The sequence below is a fragment of the Crocuta crocuta genome, unplaced genomic scaffold, assembly GCF_008692635.1.
Source record: "Crocuta crocuta isolate KB4526 unplaced genomic scaffold, BGI_CrCroc_1.0 scaffold93, whole genome shotgun sequence".
Taxonomy (NCBI): domain Eukaryota; kingdom Metazoa; phylum Chordata; class Mammalia; order Carnivora; family Hyaenidae; genus Crocuta; species Crocuta crocuta.
The window spans coordinates 2,358,013-2,380,539 of NW_027529641.1; the positions used below are offsets into that span (position 1 = coordinate 2,358,013).

The window sequence follows — 22,527 nt, forward strand, 5'->3', positions numbered from 1 at the left end:
TTCAAGCCCTGCATTGGGCTCTGTGCTGACAGCTCAGAGCCTGGAGCCTGCTTCGGATTCTGTGTCTCCCTCTCTCTCGCTGCCCCTCCCCTATTCATGCTCGCTCTCTCTCACTCTCTCTCTCAAAACTAAATAAACATTAATTTTTTTTAAGTAGACTCTGAGGAAGAAACATTTTAAGAAGAAAAAAGGATACTCTTGGAGTGGCTTTTTTACATTTTATGTATAATATATCCATTATATCTTGCCAATGACTGAAATCACGTCTTTGAAAATAGAAGGCTGTCATTCTAGGAGAGCAATGGCTACAATAAATCGAATTGAGAACACTTACCGAGGATGCATGTTGTGCCCAGCACTGTGTGAAGTGAGATCCAGCTGCCACCAAGTCCAGCACCTGGGGTTGGATACACCCACCTGGAAGAAAGATGGCCTTTTTGTCGTTCATTCGTCTCAAGGGGCACATTTTCCTCATAATCATATTTAATTCAGGGACCTCAGGGCTTAGGGATATAGGAAGTTTGTGATCTAATAGAGTTAATTTGGTGGCAGATGATATAAATTTCTGAAAAGACAGTCTTTATGGATAAAAGGTAAATAGTGGAAAGGCCATTGCTTTCACTTCATAGTTCCTATATCTAGTCTTCGGGACAAGCACAAAGACACTGTCGTGTTCAATCCTCTTAATCCTATGAGGCTCATTTCCCAGTGAGTCAACTCACGCCCTACTACCCAGAAGCTAGTAAGGGACCCTAAGATCCCATTTCTTCCCAAGGGAGAAGGACTCAGAAGAAGGAAAGTGGAGGGTCTCTGATTGGAACGTGTGGTACTTAGCCGTATCCCTAATGCCGGGCACAACTCTTGGCACATGGTGGGCTCCCTAGATGTCTTTGTTGAACTCAACTCAAGACAGAAGGCTGGAGAAACAAGATCTTTTGAGCAGGTCTGGGAGGCGCCTAGGGGCATCACATGTCAGAAGGTGCTCGCCTTGGGGGGGCGCTCTTTCATATCTCTGTAGTGCCCACCCTATCCCCCCCATCCACAACTCTCTCCCCCAACATCACTCTAAGGGATCGGGGACTTTTGTTCTCAAGTCTCACCAACAGGCGCAAGTTCAGACTGCTCACTGAAGTCTCCCCTCTTGCCTGCCAGTTGGCCTTTCTTCTAGTTCACGGCCATACCTGGGCAAGGAGACAGGAAACCCCTTGAGGAAAGCTTCCCATCCATCTTCCTGGTGGTCTTTCATTTCTTTGCCAATAAGACGATCTGCTTCACAACACACTTCGATATATTTGACATCTGTCATAAAGCCCAGGTCAGGCATGTCTGTCTTCTGTTAAAATAAGCCATTCTACAGAGGCACTTCCTCTGCTGTTAAGGCCCCACCAGAAATAATTATTGACATATTGTCCGCACATCCAGCCAACCCTCTTAATAGGAGCCATAAATTACGGGTCCTGGTTTCCTCCACTCCTACAGAGAAACCAGGTAACACTTAGGGGACCAGAAGGAGACGCCATGATATTAAAACATGAAGGGGAGGCTGTAGCTGAAGCAACCGGCTTGAAATGAATACCTTCCTTTAACATCTTTCAAAAGTTAGTGACTGTGGCAAGACACAGCTGTTTCTTTGTGATGAGGCATAAATTTTCCCATAACATGTTACCCAGATGACGCTTATGCTCAGGCAGTGCAGAAGAAAGCTGGTAGAAGTTTTCTGAGTGACAGGGATTCTGCTTTAGACTTAATGTGGCTCAGCTTTTGGGAAGTTTCCTTACTGGGGAAGATTCTGGACACTTGGACTCCCGGTTCATGCTATGCACATGAGAGCATTTGCTTCTCATTCTTGCTGCTTCCTTGAGAGGCACCCATGGAAGGAGTAGCTCTTAGCTTCACCCAAAGACCTGCCAGTTGGAAGACTTGTCACAAGATTGTTAAAATCACTCCTATGCTCAAATGCGTTATAGTCCCTTTGAGTCTGTGTGGGCCAAGTATACGCAGTGAATTATATAATGCTTTACCCTTGGGAAGAGAGTGTGGGCATATATACCTCTCCCTGATGATCAGGAAGGAAGAATAGAGATGAGTTTTACAAAGGAAAAAGGATTTTTTTAAGGTTATTGATTTTTTTTGAGAGAGACAGAGAGAACAAGAGCAAGGGAGGGGCAGAGAGGGAGAGGGAGAGAGAATGAATCCCAACCAGGCTCTGCATGGTCAGCTCAGAGCCGGACACAGGGCTCGAACTCACAAGCCATGAGATCATGACCTGAGCCCAAATCAAGAGTCGGACGCTTAACCAACTGAGCCATCCAGGCACCCCAGGAAAAAAGGATTTTAGAAACACGTGTGTTAACTTTGCAGTATTTTGGTTGGAGTAAGGAAGGAGGACTCCTTTTTGAAGATGGTTGCAAATGTTTCCTCATGGGAATAATTGCCAGGAAAGTGACAGTTTGACAGTTCAGACGTAGCTCGCAGGGCAGAACACGTTCGTTGTAACAAATGTTTTACTAGGCGAAAGTAAAGCATTTGTGGGAATAGATTTGGGTGGGCTTGACTGCGTGAGCAGCCCAAATAGCTACTCGGTGGGCACACTGGGTGGAGATGTCGGGGAGCGAAGGGGTTGATGCATAAGAAATCAATGCAAAGATTAAAACTAGAAGTGTCCTTTATTTGGGCTACCGGGGTAAAGAGACTAAGAAAATATCCGAAGCTCCATGGTAAGAAAGTTTGTTCGCTCCACAGACCCAGACAGCACTTTTAAGAACAGAGGAAACGAGGGGCTCCTGGGTGGCTCAGTTGGTTAAGCATCCAACTTTGGCTCAGGTCATGATCTCATAGTTTGTGAGTCTGAGCTCCACATCAGGCTTTCAGCTGTTAGTGCAGAGCCCGCTTTGGATCTTCTGTCTCCCTCTCTCTCTGCCCCTTCCGCGATCATGCTTTCTCTCTTAAAAAATAAATTAACGTTAAAAAAAAATTTAAACACTGAAAAGAAAAAAAAAAAGAGCAGAGGAAACGTATGCAGACAGGAGAGAAATGCCCAGGTATCGAATAGTGGACACAAGAAAGTAATATTTCTGGCTGGCAACATACTTTCTGGGTCCTTCTATTCACCCAACCCTCGAAGAGATGCCAGACATTTTGTTTGCACATATATAACCTCCTTTCTCCAAGCTAAAATGGGAAATAGACTGTCCTGTTCAAACTGGAATAAATTGTGGAAGGAAACCTAAGTGTTTAAGTGTCTTCTTCAGGATCAGGAAATCATCTATCATTCGGACTTTGAGTTGGAGCAATGTAAAGGCGAAACTTGCTCTGTACAGTAATGCTGCTAAACTAGGAAGAAAGACGTCTGTTGAAAGAGATGTTTTAGCAGTATCTGGATGGGAGATTAACTCTGCAAGAGGCAGAGGAAATCGCCAATTTCCCCTTGTCCACCCCACTCAATTCAAACCACCCAAAACTGTCAGTGGATTTGAAATCAGAGGAAGCAGCTAATTTGATGACCAGTAACAACACTGATGCTTAAGGATGTTAAGATAAGGGTAATGTAACTGATGTTTCTAACTATGAGCAGATCCATCGCAGAAATCCAGAAGCACCAGCAATGCCAATGCCCTTGAGATGATCGGCCTTTGGTGTCCCACACCACACATTTCCAAAGCAAAGGGTAGTTTATCTTATCTCGAGTGGGCATCTACGTCCACACGAAAGCTGGAATTACACTTCTTTACCAGAGTTTGTGCAAGACAAGCATGTCGATTGCTGGCCAGGGCTCCCCAGATTCTCCTTGGATGAAGGGGCATCCATTTCTGAACTCGGCGAAAGGACCATCATCTGTTAGTTGGTGGCATGTCGCGACTCTTAAGGTGTGAACTGTTGCAGAACAGCAGGCATTCCAAGATCTGCAGAGAGTAGGAGCCTCCTACACAGGTTCACTCTCCCTGTCATCTGTAAAGAACCTCAGCAAGATGACTGCGCCGAGTCTGGCACCAGTGATAACAGAAGCCAGGCCAGGGCACCTGGGTGGCTCAGTCAGTTGAGTGTCCTACTTCAGCTCAGGTCACAATCTCATGGCTTGTGAGTTCAAGCCTCGCGTCCAGCTCTGTGCTGACAGCTCAGAGCCTTGAGCCTACTTTGGATTCTATGTCCCTCTCACTCTCTCTCTCTCTCTCTCTGCCCCTCCCCTACTTGCATTCCGTCTCTCTCTCTCTCAAAAATAAATAAACCAAAAAAAAAAAAAAGAAGAAGTCAGGCCAGAAAGGTTGTTCATTCTACATTCCCAGCCAGTAGGTGATTGGCATCCTATAGAGCATTAAGCACTTTCCTCATCAAGCCCTTGGTGTGTTGCTTACTTTGGGAGTTGAAGGGACCCATTCCCACTGAATGCCATCTACACCCACGTAGCATATGTGCTGGGGAAGAACTATCCCACCTTCTCACCAGATTTTTGACATGGGGCCCAACGCCCGCTGGTGGCTCCTTTCGTACGACTGAATAGAAGACAACATATTGTTTCTCCTTGAGAAACGACTCACCTCTGCTATGTAGGCAAAGAGCTGGGTTCCGACTGCTCTAGAAACTGCTGCCCATGTCCTAGGGATGAAACAACGTCTCGTCCATAAGTGATGACTCCTCTTGTTCCGGCAATATGGCCTACAAGACCCCAACGTGCCTCCTTTCATTTCTGCCGTAGTGATTTCCTTTTCATCCTGTGCAGCGTGGAAAGCAAATGACATGTGTTCAGGTTTTTTGTTAGCAAGGTCCTTCGCCTCATCTCACTGATATTTAAATGCGCTTAGATCACATACTTCCACTGCTCTGTCTTCATCTGCCTAAGCCGAAGTCTGTGCCTGTAGGTGAGGAATGACTGGCTACTATTACCCCGATAGCTGATGATAATATTTCTACATCCATTGCTAAGCTTCTTATGTTTCTTCTTCACTTTGGGAGTACTTAGCATATCTTTTTCTAAAAACCATACTCTGTGTGCCTTAGGTAAAGTAAGATTTGATACCACGTTCATGGGAGATTATCTAGGACTAAGCTGCCAAGCGAGCATCTCAGCCTCACTCAGCCCGGTGCTCCATAAATGCACCTTTATAAACCTCTCAAGGGTAAACTGGGTCACTTGATGTTGTTTTAGAACATCTGGAAAATAGTCATTGGGGTGGGGAGGGCTGTAAAAGCTCTGTGCTCCGGCTCAGGGAATAGAATGAAAACACGGATGTGACACACACCAAATGATTCTAAAACATCCACTTGTTTGAAAGTACCCCGATGACTCTCGTTATCTGCTTTTGCTTCACATTCGAGGGGTCTGGCAAGGACACAGAGTTCAGATCTGTGTCATTCCTCCCACACAGGCTTAAAAATCCCTTCGTTGGAATTTCTTAGGCAATCGACATGCTAACTTCAGCTAAATGGAATAACCACTGTACGTCCTCCCCAGCAGGGGCTCTGGAGTACGAAAGGCAAGCAGGGGAATGGTAACAACAGACTACAAGGGACCAGAGGGTATCCACATGCACAGACACGGCACTGTCTCTATTTGCCTCTATTTCCAGATGAATTGCACACATAACCATGTGTTACACACAGCCAGCAAATTGCCCTTCCTAAGGCACCTCGTTCATTGGCTGCAGTACTTTATTTTAATAAGCTTTTATTTATTTATTTTGAGAGAGAGAGAGAGAAAGAGAGCAGGGGAGGGGCAGAGAGAAAGGGAGATAGAATCTCAAGCAGGTTCTGCACTGTCAGCGCAGAGCCCGACGTGGGGCTCAAACTCATGAACCTTGAGATCACGACCTGAGCCCAAACCAAGAGTTGGATGCTTAACTGACAGAGACCCCTCAGGAGCACCTGCAGTGCTATTTGATAGGGAGAGAGCTTCAGACATTTCAGGAAAGGGAAAAATCGTTCCTTAAGCATCTTGAATTCCAAGCAAGGGAGTTTCTTAAGTGACTGAGGGATGTGTTTTATAGTTCCCACTTCCCTTAAAATATTAATTAAGAAAACATATAACACTTTTCCTTAAGGGGCACGCTGAGAGTTAAGCTAGCTTGCCCTCCTCGCTAGCCATATTGTGCTCTCCTACTTGATTAGCCTGGGTGCCAGGCTGTTCCTTCAAATTAGGACAATATGCTTGTAGTGATGAACCGTATTAGCCATCTATCTTCCTTTTGTGATCTGGCTCTTGTCGAGCTGAAATGAAGCCATTTCTTCTGCCTGTGGCTGATTAAACGCAGAGTAAATCCGCATCTCTAAAGAGGCTCTAATGATTCTCCACAGAACCCATGTCAGCCCAGCCCGCACCTGCCGGCTCCAGCCCATCTACTTCCATCATAAAGCAAAGCGTCTATTTCAGAGGGGTGGTATGTTTCTTTCATCCAGTATATCGCTCTGGTCAGACCGAATGTAGCTTATTTGGGACATGAGGTGCCTGGTGTGCCACAGGTAACAAATGGTCCCCAAGGAAGTCTTGCTCTCCTCAAGAGTGAAAAAGACACCACTTTGGGCAAAAACCTGTGCCTTTGTTAGAAGCTTCCACGGCTTACACCCTATGGTCTTCTTTTAACAAAAACGGATCAGAAAACATCAAGGAGCATCTTGGAAATAAGGTAATCCTTATTCATCCACTGATTTATTCTTTTTTTAATGTTTATTTTTTAGAGAGCGAGAGAATGAGTGGAGAAGGGGCAGAGAAAGAGGGAGACACAGAATCGGAAGCAGGCTCCTGGCTCTCAGCTGAGGGGGCAGAGCCCAATGTGGGGCTCGAACTCACAAACTGCGAGATTATGACCTGAGCCAAAGTCAGTCACTTCACTGACTGAGCCACCCAGGCGCCCGTATTTTCTTTTCATTTATTCAACAAATGCTTGTCAAGCACCTGTTGTGAATGAGGCCCCATGTGAGGAACTGGGGATTGAACATGAACATGGGGCAATGCAGCCCCTGCCCTCCTGGAGGTCACATCCTAGTGACAAGACAGATGAATTAAGTACTTACTTACCATAGTGAGGGGTACCCCAAAGAAGAAGGAGCACTGGAGATAGATTAGAAGGGGACTGATGTTTTCTAGGGTTCAGGCTGATTTCCCTGGGGAAGTGATGATTGAGCTTAGACCTAAAGCACAAGAGAGTAGTGAGTTAATAAAGAGATGCAAGAGTATGTTCAGCCAAGGACACAGCATATTCAAAGGTCCTGGGGTGGAAAAGGAATGCTCGGCCCATCTGAGCCCAATGAGAGGGAGAATGTCTAAAGATGAGGCTGGTTACACGGCAAGGGTCAAGGGCCTTTAGGCTGAGTTAAGGAGTTAGAGTTTTATCCCAAAAGCTTGATTGGAACTGGTGGTTTGTAAGCAGAAAAGTAAAATGATCTTCTATTGAGTAGCAGTAATGTACTTTCTTTGCCAGGCACTATACAGATTTGTAATTTATGATCTACAAAGATTTCAGCATCCCTTCAAAGTGGGTATTTTTTAGCCCCATCTTATAAGGATATAAACTGAGTTCAGAGAAGGTAAGTGACTGGCCGAGATCACATAGCTGGCCAACCTCAAACCCAAGTTCTTTCCTCTGCATCACACTGCCTTCCCACACACAGACTGAATGCTCACCTGCCAAATGTTTGTGACTTTTATGTAACCTTACTTTTTTTTCCCAATTGTTTGACTTTGAGAGAATTTTCTATTTATTGTTTGATACTGTTTAAATAATAAATTATAGCTCCATTCAAATCATAATAGAATTAACAATATGGTAGCAGACTCACCCCATCTCTTAGAAAGGAATCGTAATGCCAAGGTCTTAAATGAGTTCTGTTTATTTTTTTAATAGTGAGTTCTGATTTTTTTTAATGTTTATTTATTTAAAAGAGAAAGAAAGAGAGACAGTGTGGGGGATAGAGGTGAGCAGACAGAGAGGGAGATAGAGAATCCCAAGCAGTCTCTGACCTGGGACTTGAAATCATAAACCATAAGATAATGACCTGAGCCAAAATCAAGAGTTGAATGCTCAACTGACCAAGCCACCCAGGTGGCCCAAATGAGTTCTATTTAGAAGCTAAGAACCAAAGATCTGGAATTAGATTGAACTCGGTTTAAATCTCAGCTTGTCTGGTAACTGACAGTGTGAGCAAGAGCAAGTAGACACAGGGGACACCTGGGTGGCTCAATCGGTTAAACATCCGACTTCGGCTCAGGTCATGATCTCACGGTTCGTGGGTTCGAGCCCTGCGTCAGGCTCTGTGCTGACAGCTAGCTCAGAGCCTGGAGCCTGCTTCTGATTCTGTGTGTGTGTCTCTCTCTGCCCCTCCCCTGCTCATGCCCTATCTCTCTCTCAAAATTAAATAAACATTAAAAAAAACTTAGTTAAATTTAGTTCTTAAAAAAGAACAGGTGGACACAAATGCTAAGGTTCAGTTTTATCCTCTATACATGCATACATTGGGACCAAGTTCATTTGGTTGCTGTTAGGATTAAAAAGATAGTTAAGCAAACCAATTCTCCGTGTTTCTGAGACACTCCATGCATGTTGGCCGCTATCACGACCACCTCCACCATCATCGTGATTTTACTGTCAACACCATCATCACCATGGTTAGTGAACCAATTCACCACGTTAGTGGGACATCGAATATTCCACCTCTATCTCCTGCCTTATGCTTTCTAGCCTACCAGGAGGGCATTGCTCATTTCCCTGCCCTCATGTTACTGAAAGGGATGGACTCTCATCCCAGACAAGTAGTTGAAGACCATGTCCACCTAATAAATCACACAGCAATTAAGTTCAACTGCATTGGAAAATGACACAAAGGAATTCCCTAAAGACCAAAACTTTGCAAAAGGAGATACTTGATGGAGATGGGTGGATGTGGGGCATTTAAAATGTGAGTCCTCTTTCAAATAAATAGCTATAACAGATGGAAAGACTCTCTTTTGCCTTGAAAACTGTGTATTTGTCTGGAGAGATTTTTTAGAATATGGGAAGTATCAAACTGATCATTTTTCACCACGAACAAAGAGTTACATGCAAATATTATATAAACAGTACATAGATGCTTGTCTGTATGGTGCAAGTTCCCTCTAAAGGATCTCAAATATCTCAAATCCAGAAACATATATGGGCAAAGCCATCTGCTCCCTTGATGGTTATGTAACACCACACCCCTCTTGATGTGGCTTGTAGCCAGGGTGACACAGCAGATGCACAAAAATTACTCTTCAAATGTAACAATGCCAGGGGGCTCCTGGGTGGCTCAGCCGGTTGAGCATCCAGCTTCAGCTCAGGTCATGATCTCAGGGTTTGCGAGCTCCAGCCCCGTATCGGGCTCTCTGCTGTCAACAAGGAGCCTTCTTCAGATCCTCTGTATCCCCCTCTCTCTGTGCCTCCCCCCCTCACAAAATAAATAAACATTTTTCAGAAAGTTTTTTAAAAATGTAACAGTGTCAACTGTTAACTATTGCAACAATTCAACAAAAATACTTCAGGTTGAGCAGCCTTCCAACACCCCTACCTTTACTGAGATATAGCTGACATATAGAATTGTATATGTTTAAGGTGTGCAAGGTGATGATTTGATATGCATATATATGTGGCAAAACAATGACCACAGTAGGGTTAGTTAGCATTTCCCCATCACATCACATAATTACCAATGCTCTTTTGTTGGGCATCAGGGGGACATTTAATATCTACTCTTAGTAACTCTCAAGTACACAATACAATACTATTAACTATAGTCACCATGTTGTACATTAGACCCTCAGAATGTGTTCATCTTATAATTGGAGGCTTGTATTCTTTGACCAACATCTCCCCATTTCTCCCAGCCCCCAACTCCTGATAACCACCATTCTAACTCTCTGTCTCTACTCTTTCAGCTTTTTTAGATTCTACATATAAATGAGATCACACAATATTTGTTTTTCTCATCGGACTTACTTCACTCAAAACAATGCCCTCAAGGCCCATCCATGTTGTCTAAAATGGTAGGATTTCCTTCTTTTTGGGGGCTAAGTAATATTTATACCACTATATTATTTCTACATATGTACATTAGATTCCCAGAAATATATACATACCACAAAGTCTTTATCCATTCATCCATACTTAGGTTGTTTCCCTGTGTGGGCTACTATGAATGATACTATACTGAACACAGGAGTACAGGCACCTCGTGGAAATCCTGATTTCATTCCCTTTGGATATATACCCAGAAGTGGGATTTTGGATCATAGGGTAGGCTATTTTCTTTTTAATTTCTAGAAGACCGTCCAAACTGTTTTCCGTAGTAGTTCTGCCCAATTGATGTTTCCACCAATAAAGCACAAGGGTTCCTTTTCTTCCACATCCTCACCAGCACTTATCTCTTGTCTTTTTGGAGTTTTGTTTTTGGTTTTGTGTGTGTGTGTGTGTGTGTGTGTGTGTGTGTCTGTGTTTTGTTTGGTTTTAGAGAGAGAATGAGTGTGAGTTGGGAGGGGCAGACAGAGGGAGAAAGGGAGAATCTTAAGCAGGCTCTATGCTCAGCTCAGTGCTCTTCATGGGGCTCAATCCCATGACCATGAACGAGATCATGACCTGAACCAAAACCACGAGTCAGATGCTTAGCCAACCCACTTAAACAATGATGTTTAACCCAATCATGTCACTCTTGTCTGTTTGGTAACAGCCATTCTAACAGGTGTGAGGTGACATCATTATGGATTTGATTTCCATTTCCCTAATGAGTAGTGATGCTTAGTATCTTTCAATGTACCTTCTGGCCACTTGTATGTCTTTTTTGGAAAAATGTCTATTTAGGTCTTTTGTCCACTTTTCGATCAGATTGCTTGGTCTTCCGTTATTGAGTTTTGTGAGTTTCTTAAGTATGTTGGATATTTATTCCTTATCAGATATATGGTTTCCAAGTATTTTCTCCCTTTCCATAGGTTGCCCTTTCATTCTTTTGATTGTTTCTTTTGCTGTGCAGAAGACTTTTAGTTTGAAATAGTTCCGCTTATTTATTTTTGCTTTTGTTGTTTGTGGTTCTGGAGTCATATTCAAAACTCATTGCCAAGACCAATGTCAAGGAGCTTTTCCCCTACAGTTTTTTCTGGGAATTCTACAGTTTCTGGTCTTATGTTTAAGTCTTTAGTCCATTTTGAGTTAATTTTTACGAATGGTGTTAGATAGGGGTCCAGTTTTATTATTTTGTATGTAATTATCCACTTTTCCCAACACCACTATTGAAAAGACAGCCCTTTCTCAGTTGAGTATTCTTGATTCGCTTGTCATATAGTTGTTGACTATATATGCATGGGTTTATTTCTGGGCTCTCAATTTATTTCCAGTGATCTATGCATCTGTCTTTATGCAGGACATACTATTTTGATTACAATAGCTTTGCAATACAGTTTGAAATTAGGACATAGGAGGTCTCCAGTTCTGTTCTTCTTTCTCAACATTGCATTGTCTATTTGGGGTGTTTTGTGGTCCCATTTGACTTTTAGGATTTTTTTCTATTTCTGAGAAAAATGCCAGCGGAACTTTGAGGGATTGCACTGAATCTATAGATGGCTTTGGATAGTTTGGACATGTTAAAAATATTAATTCTTCCAATCCAGCAGCATGGGATATCCTTCCATGGATTTGTCCTCTTCAATTATTTTTTTATCAAAATCTTATAGTTTTCCAGGTAGAGATCTTTCATCTCCTTGGTTACATTTCTCTTTGAGTATTTTATTGGTTTTTGGTTTTGGTGCCATTGTAAATGTAATTGTTTTCTTCTTTTCTTTTTTTTCTTTTTTTTTTTTTTTTTGGTTTTAAGGAAGCTCTCTACACCCACCAACATGGGGCTTGAACTCACAACTCTGCATGCTTCACTAGCTGAGCCAGCCAGGAGGCCCCTTCATTTCTTTTTCAGATATTTTATTGTTAGTGTTTAGAGACACAACTGATGTCTGTATATTGATTTTGTACCCAGAAACTTTACTGGATTCTTTTTAAAGAGGTTTTTGGTAGAATCTATTGGGTTGTCAACATAGAAGATCATATTATTTGAAAGCAGACACAATTTTTTTTTCTTTCCAATTTGGATCTTTCTCTTTCTTTTTTTCTGTCCTCTCCCCTCCTCTCCTCTCCTCCCCTCATCTCTTCTCTTCTATCCTCCCCTCTTCTCCCCTCCACTCCCCTTCCCTCCCCACTCCTTTCTTCTTCCTCCCCCGCCACCCCCAATTGCTCTGGCTAAGACTTCTAGAACTGTGTTAAATAGGAGTGGTGAGAGTGGACATCCTTGTCTTGTTTCTGATGTTAGAAGAAGAGCTTTCAACATTTCACTGAAAACACCTTTTTTATTTGTTTGTTTCTATTGAAGCATAGTTAACATACATTGCTACCTTCATTTCAGGTGCACAGCATAGGGATTTGAGATTTCTATACATTGTGCAATGTTCACAACGATATGTGTGGCTACAAAATCATCCCATTAACCCCCATGCTTTACAAATGTCAAAACTGTGGTCCAAAGAGGTCATGAGACTTTCACAAGATTTTAGAGCTACTAAGACCAGAGCCTACCTGTGAGGGCATTAAAAAGTTCAATCTAGGAGCGCCTGGGTGGCTCAGTCGGTTAAGCATCCAACTTTGGCTCAGGTCATGATCTCACGGTTCGTGGATTCAAGCCCCGCATTGGGCTCTGTGCTGACAGCTCAGAGCCTGGAGCCTGTTTCGGATTCTGTGTCTCCCTCTCTCTCTGACACTCCTCTCTCTCCCTCCCTCTCAGAAATAAATTTTTAAAAACCATAAAAAATTTTTCTTAAAATGTTCAATCTAGGGGTGACTGGGTGGTTCAGTTGGTTGAGCATCTGACTCTTGATTTCGGTTCAGGACATGATCTTGCAGTTCAAGGTTTGCGAGACTGAGCCTCTGCATCAGGCTCTGTGCTGACACTGCAGAGCCTGGTTGGGATTCTCTCTCTCCCCCTCTCTCTATCCCTCCCTGTTCTCTCTCTCTCTCTCAAAATAAATAAATAAACATTCAAAAAAAGTTCGGGCAATCTAAACTCTGCAACAACCAGAAAATTCCAGCATGCTCACCTCTCTGAAAAAGATAATCCCATTTCATGAGACTGTTCTTTCATCACATGAACCCAACTTTCAGTCCTTCCTTCTCATCTCTCCTCACTGATTTATATCTTCCATGAAGCCAGGGACAGTGTATGTGTCACTTTCCACCCTGTCCCCAGTATCAGCATAGCTGCCTGCCATGTTGTTGTAATATGTGCTCATTAAACCAGTTGTTGAATTGGATGGAAATGTATTAGCACATAGCACACGGCCACAGGACAAGGCAAATTGTTACACAGTCCAACCCAGAATTCCGTGCAAGACTTAGTTAAAGGTTAAGTCTCTCGCTAGAACTCTGAGAGATAAGAACATTTTGTTTTATAAATATTTGTAACCCAAAGATACAAGGTAGCATGTGCCAAATCGTCTTGTTTGTTGCTGTTGACCATTCGCAATATGACCTCCTGTCTATCTGAGAGGTAACTCAGTCTACAATGAGCCAGACCAAATGAAAACTAGGTGAAGGTGGTCCAGTGACTCAAAGACTGACCTGGAAGCTTAAGGAAAAACACACCTCTGGCATCCTGGAGACCACTTTCAGGCCAGAGACGTATTTCTGCTGACATCCATTTGGAAAGCTCATTGCCAACCACGCTGAGGTTTGCTGGCAGCTGTTACACATGTGGTTTGATGCTCCTTCCGGGTCAGGAGGGGAGGGGTTGGCAATGATGGAGGAGTCCCGTGGTCTGTAGGAAGGCTTCTATCAACTGCCACCAACCTGACGCAGGAATTCAGACATACCATTTCCCAGCAGCCCTTTCCCATCACTCTTGCTTAGTGACGCTCCTTCCACTCACTGTAAAGGGACTCAAGAAAAGTGGAGTAAAAGACTATTGGACTCAAAAAAAGTGGAAGAGAAGACATAGAGGGAATCATGAATTGTTCTCTCTGAAGCTCAAGTTTATCGTCTATGAAATAATGACTGTGGGATGCCTGGGAGGCTCAGCTGGTTAAGCATCCAACTCTTGATTTCGGCTCAGGTCATGATCTCATGGTTTGTGAGTTTGAGCCCAGTGTTGGGCTCTGCGCTGACAGCCTGCTTGGGATTCTCTCCTTCTCTCTCTGCCCCTCCCTCACTCTCTCTCTGTCTCCCTCTCTTTCTCTCTCAAAATATAAGTTAAAAAAATTTTTTAAAAGAAATAACAATTGTAAGGCTCAGTTGGTTGAGCATCTAACTCTTGATTACCAGATGGTTGTAAGAAAAGTCACAGAAGCCATCTTTAGGAATATAAAGTCTATATGATCATAAACTGGCATATTTTTTTTCCTCAAGAGCCTTCCACGGGGCTAACAAAATGAACACCACCACACAACCCTGCCTTTTGCACTTATAGTCTAGTTTACACATCTAAGCATGGGGAGTTAAAACAAAAATAGGCACGCCCAGGCACACATTTGTTCTGTTATCAAATATCTTTGCAAAGGAGTCTAATATAGATCCCACTGGAGCGCCAGTTAAATAATCTTTGATTTTAAACACCCTAAGATCCTTTCACCAAAATCGGCATATGAAATTTTATATTTTGAGACGGGAGGAATAAAGAATATAGAAACCGGGTCCTGTTATGTTTGAGTCTATATAACTCAATTTAGAATCAGACATAACTCAAATGGATCAGAAGGATGGCCCAGGTCTGCCTCTTACTTCCTGTACAGGGTCAGGGGTCCATAAGTCCACAGGATCACAGTGTAACTGACAGAAGCCATACACTGCAGCCCGCTGTAAAGGATTTGTGTTGCCAAAAAGTTGGGATTCTTTCCCCCTTATCAAAAAACAGGCATATTTGGGGGCGCCTGGGTGGCTTAGTCGGTTAAGCGTCCGACTTTCACTTAGGTCATGATCTCGAGGTTCGTGGGTTCGAGCCCCGCGTCAGGCTCTGTGCTGACTGCCAGCTCAGAACCTGGAGCCTGTTTCAGAGTCTGTCACTCCCTCTCTCTCTGACCCTCCCCTGCTCATGCTGTCTCTCTCTCTCCTAGAAATAAATAAAACATTAAAAAAAATTTAAAAAAAAAAAAGGCATATTTGGTTTTTTGCCAGAAGTGCTTAAAGTGGATTATATCTACATTTGACTTCGTGGTAAGTGCAAAGACAAAAATCTCGGAAATTTATAAACAAAAGTTTCTTTCTTACTTCAGAGTCCAAGGCAAAAAAAAAAAAAAGAAAAACAGCCTTTACGGCTCTCAGGCGAACTACAACTTGAAAGTTACAAGGATGTCAGATATATTTATTGTTGCTGTAGCTCGAAATTTCCATCCTGCTACATTTAAACACAGAGCTGGAGTTTACAAAAATAGCATCAGCAACATTGCCAGTGAGATCCTCTAACCTTAACACAAAGTAAATATGAAAGGAGAAAAGAAATGCAACCTTTTTAAAGTTCTCTCTATGCAAATATCATGCAGAAGTCGCAGATTGCCGAATACTCTTGCCACTTTGATATCTGAACCAGCCCGACAAGCCTTCATGGCAAGCTTCTTATTTTGACCTGTCTAAATTCCCGGTCACTTTCTGAACCACCATCTATTACCAGCAAATATTTTTAGTGTCTAATATAGTCATGACCACAAAATCACAAAAGAAGCTTTTTTTAATGAAATGTCTGGGGGTCTGTTTACCCTTGGAGCCCAAATTGCCACCGTACTCAGGCCATCTTCCAAAATGATCCATCAGAAATAAAATACCCTAACAGTAGCAAAGTGTGTGCGAGACTTGTGGCACCACAATCTCCCTGTCTTGTTATCCCATTTATTTGACTAGTTCATGGTCAATGTTGTTGGGGATGAGCACTAAAAGAGAAAGATGTTGGAGGACAGACCTCCACGAAGATGTGAAAAGCCAGGTATGTGGAGGAGGGTGCGGATTCCCAGTGCTGGAAACTCAGTCTGACACTTGAGAGAGATGCTGCAGGATGAGACTGAAGGGTCTATTTGGATGAAAGCCACAGGAAGACTCAGGTCCAAACTGCCTCCAGACTGAAGTGATAAAGTGTGGCACACAGACAGAAGGACCTCCCACACACACACTGCACCACAGACCTCACAGCGACTCTGACGCTCCATGCTGAGCTGCGTGGGGAGCTGCCGGGCCCAGTGGAGCCCAGATGGAGCAAGGGAAGGGACCAGGCATGTGCCGGGGGTCCTGTGGTGCCCAAGACAGGCTCTCAAGAGCTAATTAAGGCTAATTTGACCTTATGTGTGCCCACAGCTACGTGAGACCTACAAATAACCAGATTCCCTTTGAGGGCTTTTTTTTTTTAAATGTTCATTTATTTATTTGGTGGGGGGGTAGAGAGAATCCCAAGCAGGTTCCGTGCTCAGCAAGGAGTTCAGCGCGGGGCTCGATCCCATGACCGGGAGATCACAACCTGAGCCGAAATCAAGAGTATGACGCATAACCGACTGAGCCACCCAGGCGCCCACAGGTTCTCTTTGTGTCTGGAATAGCAAGCTGACCATATATATTACCCACCTGAGACATAGGAGTAATATTTGCTAAGTTTCAATGTAACATTTGAGAATCACGGAGGGAATCGTTGGCAGTAAGTTACCCACAATGCTCATTGACAATGTGAAGCTGAATGGGGTAGCGTGTCCCTGTGACTCCTTTCTCTGGGACAGACTGTAGACCAAAGCTATCATACCTCTTCTGTACAGTACCCAAAACTTCTGCAGCATATCTTAACATAGCTTCTGTGGATGCCTAATTTACTACTAAGCCATGACTCAAGCATTAGGAGAATCTCGCTCCTTGTCTTTCAAAAGGCATCAAGTATTCATAAAACCTAAATATTATGGTTCATCTTTATTTAATGATTGCTGTCCTTAGTTAGGAGTGTTAAGCCTAGAATTTGGCGTTCACCTCATGATGCGCAACAAAGGATATAGAAGTGATTGCTCTTGATAAACTACTCAGAGAATCTGGGCCTCAAAAGATGAGAAAAATTCTGAATTCACAATTTCTTCTAGTTTCTGGCAGAAGCTCTGACCAAGAGGAAATAATCCAGATACCCAAGAAAGTTTTGTCTTACATGCCTGTTGGTTTGTGTTTGGATTTTTAGGCAAGAGATCATTAAAATTTATACCTGTAAACTTGTATGACTTCTTCCCACAGCATCACTGTCACCTTGGCAATTAATAAAGAAGCTGTGAGGGTGTCTGGGTGGCTTGGTTGGTTAAACGACTGACTTCGGCTCAGGTCACGATCTTGCGGTTCGTGATTTCAAGCCCCACATTGGGCTCTGTGTTGACAGTTCAGAGCCTGGAGCCTGCTTCAGATTCTGTGTCTCCCTCCCTCTCTGCCCCTCCCTTGCTCATGCTCTGTCTCTCTCTCTCAGAAATAAATAAAGGTTAAACAAATTTTACTTAAAAAAAGAAGCTGTGTCTTCTCTGAATTAGATAAAACAACATCCTGATCCAAAACAAAAACAAACAAACAAAATAGGATTATTAGCAAGTTTTGCTCAATTCGTGAATCAAGTCCTTGTCTTATTCTAGAAATTTGTGTGATATCAAAAGTGTGATATTCCCTCAAACAATACAGCTAAGGATTTTCACCCAGTTGTTAATTCTAAAGTATTTTCCTCTGGGGGAAAAAAAAAGAGATCTTACAATGGATCCATATTTTAGCATTTCGAAAACATGGCTTTGTGAAAAACATTCCACAAAGAAGGTATTTAAATGTGTCGAATTCAACAATCTGCTTAGGTTGGTAACACAAACACACATCGTCTGTCTGGAGGTCCAACTTTAAGACTATTTTAAAATGACAATGATCAAAAACTTTAAAAAAGGGTTTGCTTCAAACTTTTCTCTTTGATATCAGTGATGTATTATTCAGGAAAAGCAAAAGGCCTTGTCAAAGGACCACTTTGTCTCCCCTGATTAGGTCTTCACAAGTGTTAACAATTGTAACCAAAGTTCTATTAAGCAGTTTAACGTCCAGCCTTGATTAAAGATATTTAGTGCCAGGCCACGTTTGTCCTAAAAATGTTTTCCTTTATTTTTTTTTTTTTTTTACTTTTTACCAAAATGAGTGCATTTCTCAGTCCCTTATATTTGCTACTAGACTCAGTGGATCTTGCCAAATATCATGGAAACCTTTGAAAAAATTGCTCTTATCAACTTGAGAGAAGCCAAAATGTGAAATGGATACTGCGAGGCAGTGGGCTCACTGTATCAAATCAGATGAGAAAGTACTTTGTGAATGGTCATTAAAGCGCCATATGCATGTAAATTATTCTAACTACGGGCATAGCTTCCTTCAGCATGATGAAGGTGATGATGACTATGGTAGTCATGATATTAACAATGGCTATCATTTTCTGAATGATTTTTTCTTTTTGAGAGAGACAGAGAGAGACAGAGTGTGAGTGAGAGAATGAGTGCAAGGGGGACAGAGGAAGAGAGAGAGAGAACCTTAAACAGACTCCACTCCCAGCTCAGAGCCCGAGCTCTATGTGGGGCTCAATCTCACGACTATGAGATCATAACCTGAGCCAAAATCGAGTCAGGTGCTTAGCCAACTGAACCACCCAGGCGCCCCCAAATGATTTTATTATGTGCCAGCCACTATGCTGTGCACTTTACACGACTCTGTTTGTTTATTACTGACAACAATCAGTTGATACACAGACTTTTATTCTCTCCACTTTACAGATAAACACGGAAAGCTCAGAGAAGTTAAGCAAATTGCCCAAGGTCACATAGCTCATCAGGCTATGAACACCAAAGTAGTTCTCCATGCCCTCATGCAAATCAAAGTGTTGACAAAGGATTTATGAATTATGCCATTATGTTATGTCGCCCAGGTGACCTGACATATTGGTCATAATACTGTGTAGTTATTGAAGAAAAAGGGATACATATACATGTACACACACACACACACAAACTTGAACTAACACAAAGATATGTTCTCGTCATTCGAAAAATGATTCGAATAAGCTGTGTAATTTTGCTATGCAAAGGGCCTTTCTGGCATAAAATAAGCGTACACTAAATGTTTGCTAAATGAGCACGTGCTTCCCAGCGCGACAGTATTTACCTGACTTGCTTGGCAGGATGCTCAGAAATCTTTGGTTTGCAAATGACAGAAAAGTCAGCCAGCTAAAGCTAAAAGAGGAATTGATCAGTTGACCTAAGCGAAGGGTCTAAAGAATTCTGGTTTCAAGCACGGCTCAGTGCAGGCACTCGGGCAGGATGGCTCATCCATCTCACCCTTGCTGCTGTTCAGCTCTGCTCTGTCCTCTTCATCGGCTCCCTTCTCAGCCAGGCGCTCTTCGCCAGCAGTTGCTGGATTACACACGGCTGTTCTAGATAGGAGGGCACTGCTTTCTTTATGTCACCACCCAAAGTCCCAGGGAAGCCTTGAGTTGGCTTAGCCTGGATCATATATCCATTCTTGAACAAATCATCTCCTTCAGAGGGTCAAGGCTAACAGAGAAAGGGGGACAGGGAGGAAGGGGAGAAAAGAGGAGAAGGAATAGAAGGGGATATTGGTAATATATGGAAGTGTGACCTACAAGTAGTGCCTCTTAGTCCGGAGGTCTCTTGCTGGCTTTTATCTTTAATATTATCTCAGTTTAGCTTCCAAGGCAGGAAGTAGATTACAGATCACTCTGCCTTCCTTTCCAGATCCCATTCTTTATTTTATGTCCGCCTTATTTATTATGTTTAAAGGAAATAAACACAAAGCTTTGAAGAAGGCAAGGCTTCTACGGATGATGCCATTCAGGAGGGAAATTGTTTCTCTCTCTGCTTTATTATATTGGTCATAATTATGATCTGTACCATAGTGACATGTGATTATACTATTCCAATAAATCCACATTTGTCTTCCAATTCATAAATTAACAAAAAGAGACTACAGACTGGGCCCCGTTACACATTTAGAATTTTGTTTCCTCTCACTCTAGAGAAGCGATGGGGGTTTCCTGTGGTTCTTTCTCACACAGTAATATCCTTCGGCCCCATTGCACACAAAAGTCTCATTGATTAGAAGCACAGAACACTTCTACGCAGGGGCTGAGAGTTGGGGATCCAGGAAATTCTCAACTGGTTTAGCAAGAATGAGCACCACACCTTCTTAAAACTCTACAGTGACCGAGTCACAAAAATTGAGTCTGTAATGAGAATTCTGGAAAAATTAGAGAAGTGCCTTCAGGCAGTTCAGGGTCTGTGGAGATTGAGAATGCAGATAAGAGCAAATGAGTATCTCAGGCCATTCGGCTTCATTCTCCCGTCCTGTGTTTTCTAAGCCTTCTGATTCCCACCCTCACCAGAGAGAGAAAGAGACCCTAAGGGAGAGCTTCCCACAGCCAGACGGGTGCCTGTCCCCACGCCCTGACCCTGAAACCTCCCAAAACACAACTCTTATTAAATCTTCTCCCTTCCTGTCACCTTTCCTTCACCTTTTCTTTTTATTGTAGACCCAGGAGCAGAACATTAAGTCATACTCCCCAGCTCATTATCATTGTAAGTTTGTGGATCCCCTTCCCCCACCATGTGCCTCTCCCCCAGCCCATAAAAGCAAGTATCAGATTTGATGATATCCTTGAATTTGTATGTGTCTTCCTAATACTTCCGCATACTCCGTGTGGATATGTTTTTGTTAGTTTATACGAATGATGCCTACAGACTTTGTTGTCTTCCTTCCTTCCTTCCTTTCTCCCTCCCTTCCCCCCTCCATCTCTCTTTTCTTTCTTTCTCTTTCTTTCTCTCTCTTCTTTCTTTTTCTTTCTTTCTCTTTCTTTCTTTCATCTCTCTCTTCTTTCTCTCTCTTTCCTTTCTCCTTTCTTTCTTTTTTTTAAATTTTTTTAAAATTTATTTTACAGAGAGAGACAGTGTGAGCAGGGGAGGGTCAGAGAGAGAGGGAGACACAGAATCCGAAGACAGGCTCCAGGCCCTGAGTTGTCAGCACAGAGCCCGATGCAAGGCTCAAACCCATGAACTCTGAGATCATGACCTGAGCTGAAGTCAGACGCTTTGACTGGGCCACCCAGGCGCCCCATCTCTCTCTCTCTCTCCCTTTCTTTCTTTCTTCCTTTCTTTCTTTCTCTCTTTCTTCTTTCTTTCTTTCTTTCTCTTTCTTTTCTTCTTTCTTTCTTTCTTTCCTTCCTTCTTTCTTTCTTTCTTTCTCTTTCTTTCTTTCCTTCCTTCCTTCCTTCTTTCTTTCTTTCTTTCTTTTTCTTTCTTTCTTTCTTTCTCTTTCTTTCTTTCTTTCTTTCCTTCTTTCTTTCTTTCCTTCTTTCTTTCTTTCTTTCTTTCTTTCCTTCCTTCCTTCCTTCTTTCCTTCTTTCTTTCCTTCTTTCCTTTCTTTCTTTCTTTCTTTCTTTCTTTCTTTCTTTCCTTCCTTCCTTCCTTCCTTTTCCCTCCCTCCCTCCCTCCTTTCTTCTTTCTTTCCTTCTCTCTTTCTTTCCTAGCACAGTCTTTACAATCCATCTATGCTGCTATACACTGTTGCATGGTATTGCATGTCAAGCCTCCTTGGCACCCCATTATCTGCCCTCCTCCATGATGAGCCCCTAAGATTCCACCATCCTCATTATCACAAACAACACTTCAATGATCATCTTTGTCCAGCCCCCACCCCAGGGACCTGATCAGAGCTTCCCCAGGCTCTACATTCAGCCGTGGGACAGCCAGATCATGGGGCTAAAGATGGATCTCCATCTGGCTCCCCTGTTCTGACTACTTTATGGAAAACCTACCGGGGTGACACCTTCAGGTTCATATGTGTAAATGGGAGAATCGGAAGCTCAAAGTGGTTATGTGATATGCGTAACTTCACGTAGCTGGTTAAGTGGTAGAGTCAGGATGTAAAGCCAAGTTTCTCTGACTCCTGGGTTAGCACCCTTCCACTGTACTCTACCGCCTTCCACAGGAATCTTTGGATTGAATGGCCTATGCTAGAGGCATCAGGGCCTTCCTGTTGTCCGGCACACACTCCCTCAGGCCCCTTCAAGCCAGCAGGGAGTGGAGAGCCCACTCAGCCACAAGGGAGCAGGTTTCCTAGGCTGGGCCAGTGACGATGTGTAATCAGAGGTGAGGGATAGTCCCACTGGCTACGGGCCAGGAGAGCTTACCCTCCCCACTCCACACACACACACACACACACACACACACACTCCTGATGCAAGCAGATTAACAGCTGCCATCTGGCCAGCAGAGTCTCTCCATGTGAATGGCAACCCCCCCTCTGGGTGACTCACTAGTGCGTCCAATACCAGTCAGGCCCCATGAAAACTTTGATGGCTCTATTAATGAAGATGAAAACTTGAGATATGCCAAATACAGATTAAATGGCATCTTGGTAACATGATTATCTCTGAATTACTAGCTGCACAGGGAGGCAGCCAAGTGACTAATCCCGGGGAAGGCTGGGCCCTTTGGAGGCAGGATCCACTACTTTCAGCCTCCGGGTGTCG

General features: G+C 43.2%; 1 protein-coding gene across 1 annotated transcript in view; it reads right to left on the reverse strand.

Moving 5' to 3' along the window:
- Window positions 1-22,527, reverse strand: part of LOC144230171 (uncharacterized) — a 106,817-nt gene that overhangs the window by 4,795 nt on the left and 79,495 nt on the right. Inside the window, exons 3-4 of the mRNA XM_077762366.1 lie at window positions 4,536-4,709; window positions 335-417 (exon numbers count right to left, since the gene is read on the reverse strand). Of these exons, the coding sequence (XP_077618492.1) occupies window positions 335-417; window positions 4,536-4,709 (257 nt within the window). The remainder of the gene's footprint in view (window positions 1-334; window positions 418-4,535; window positions 4,710-22,527) is intronic.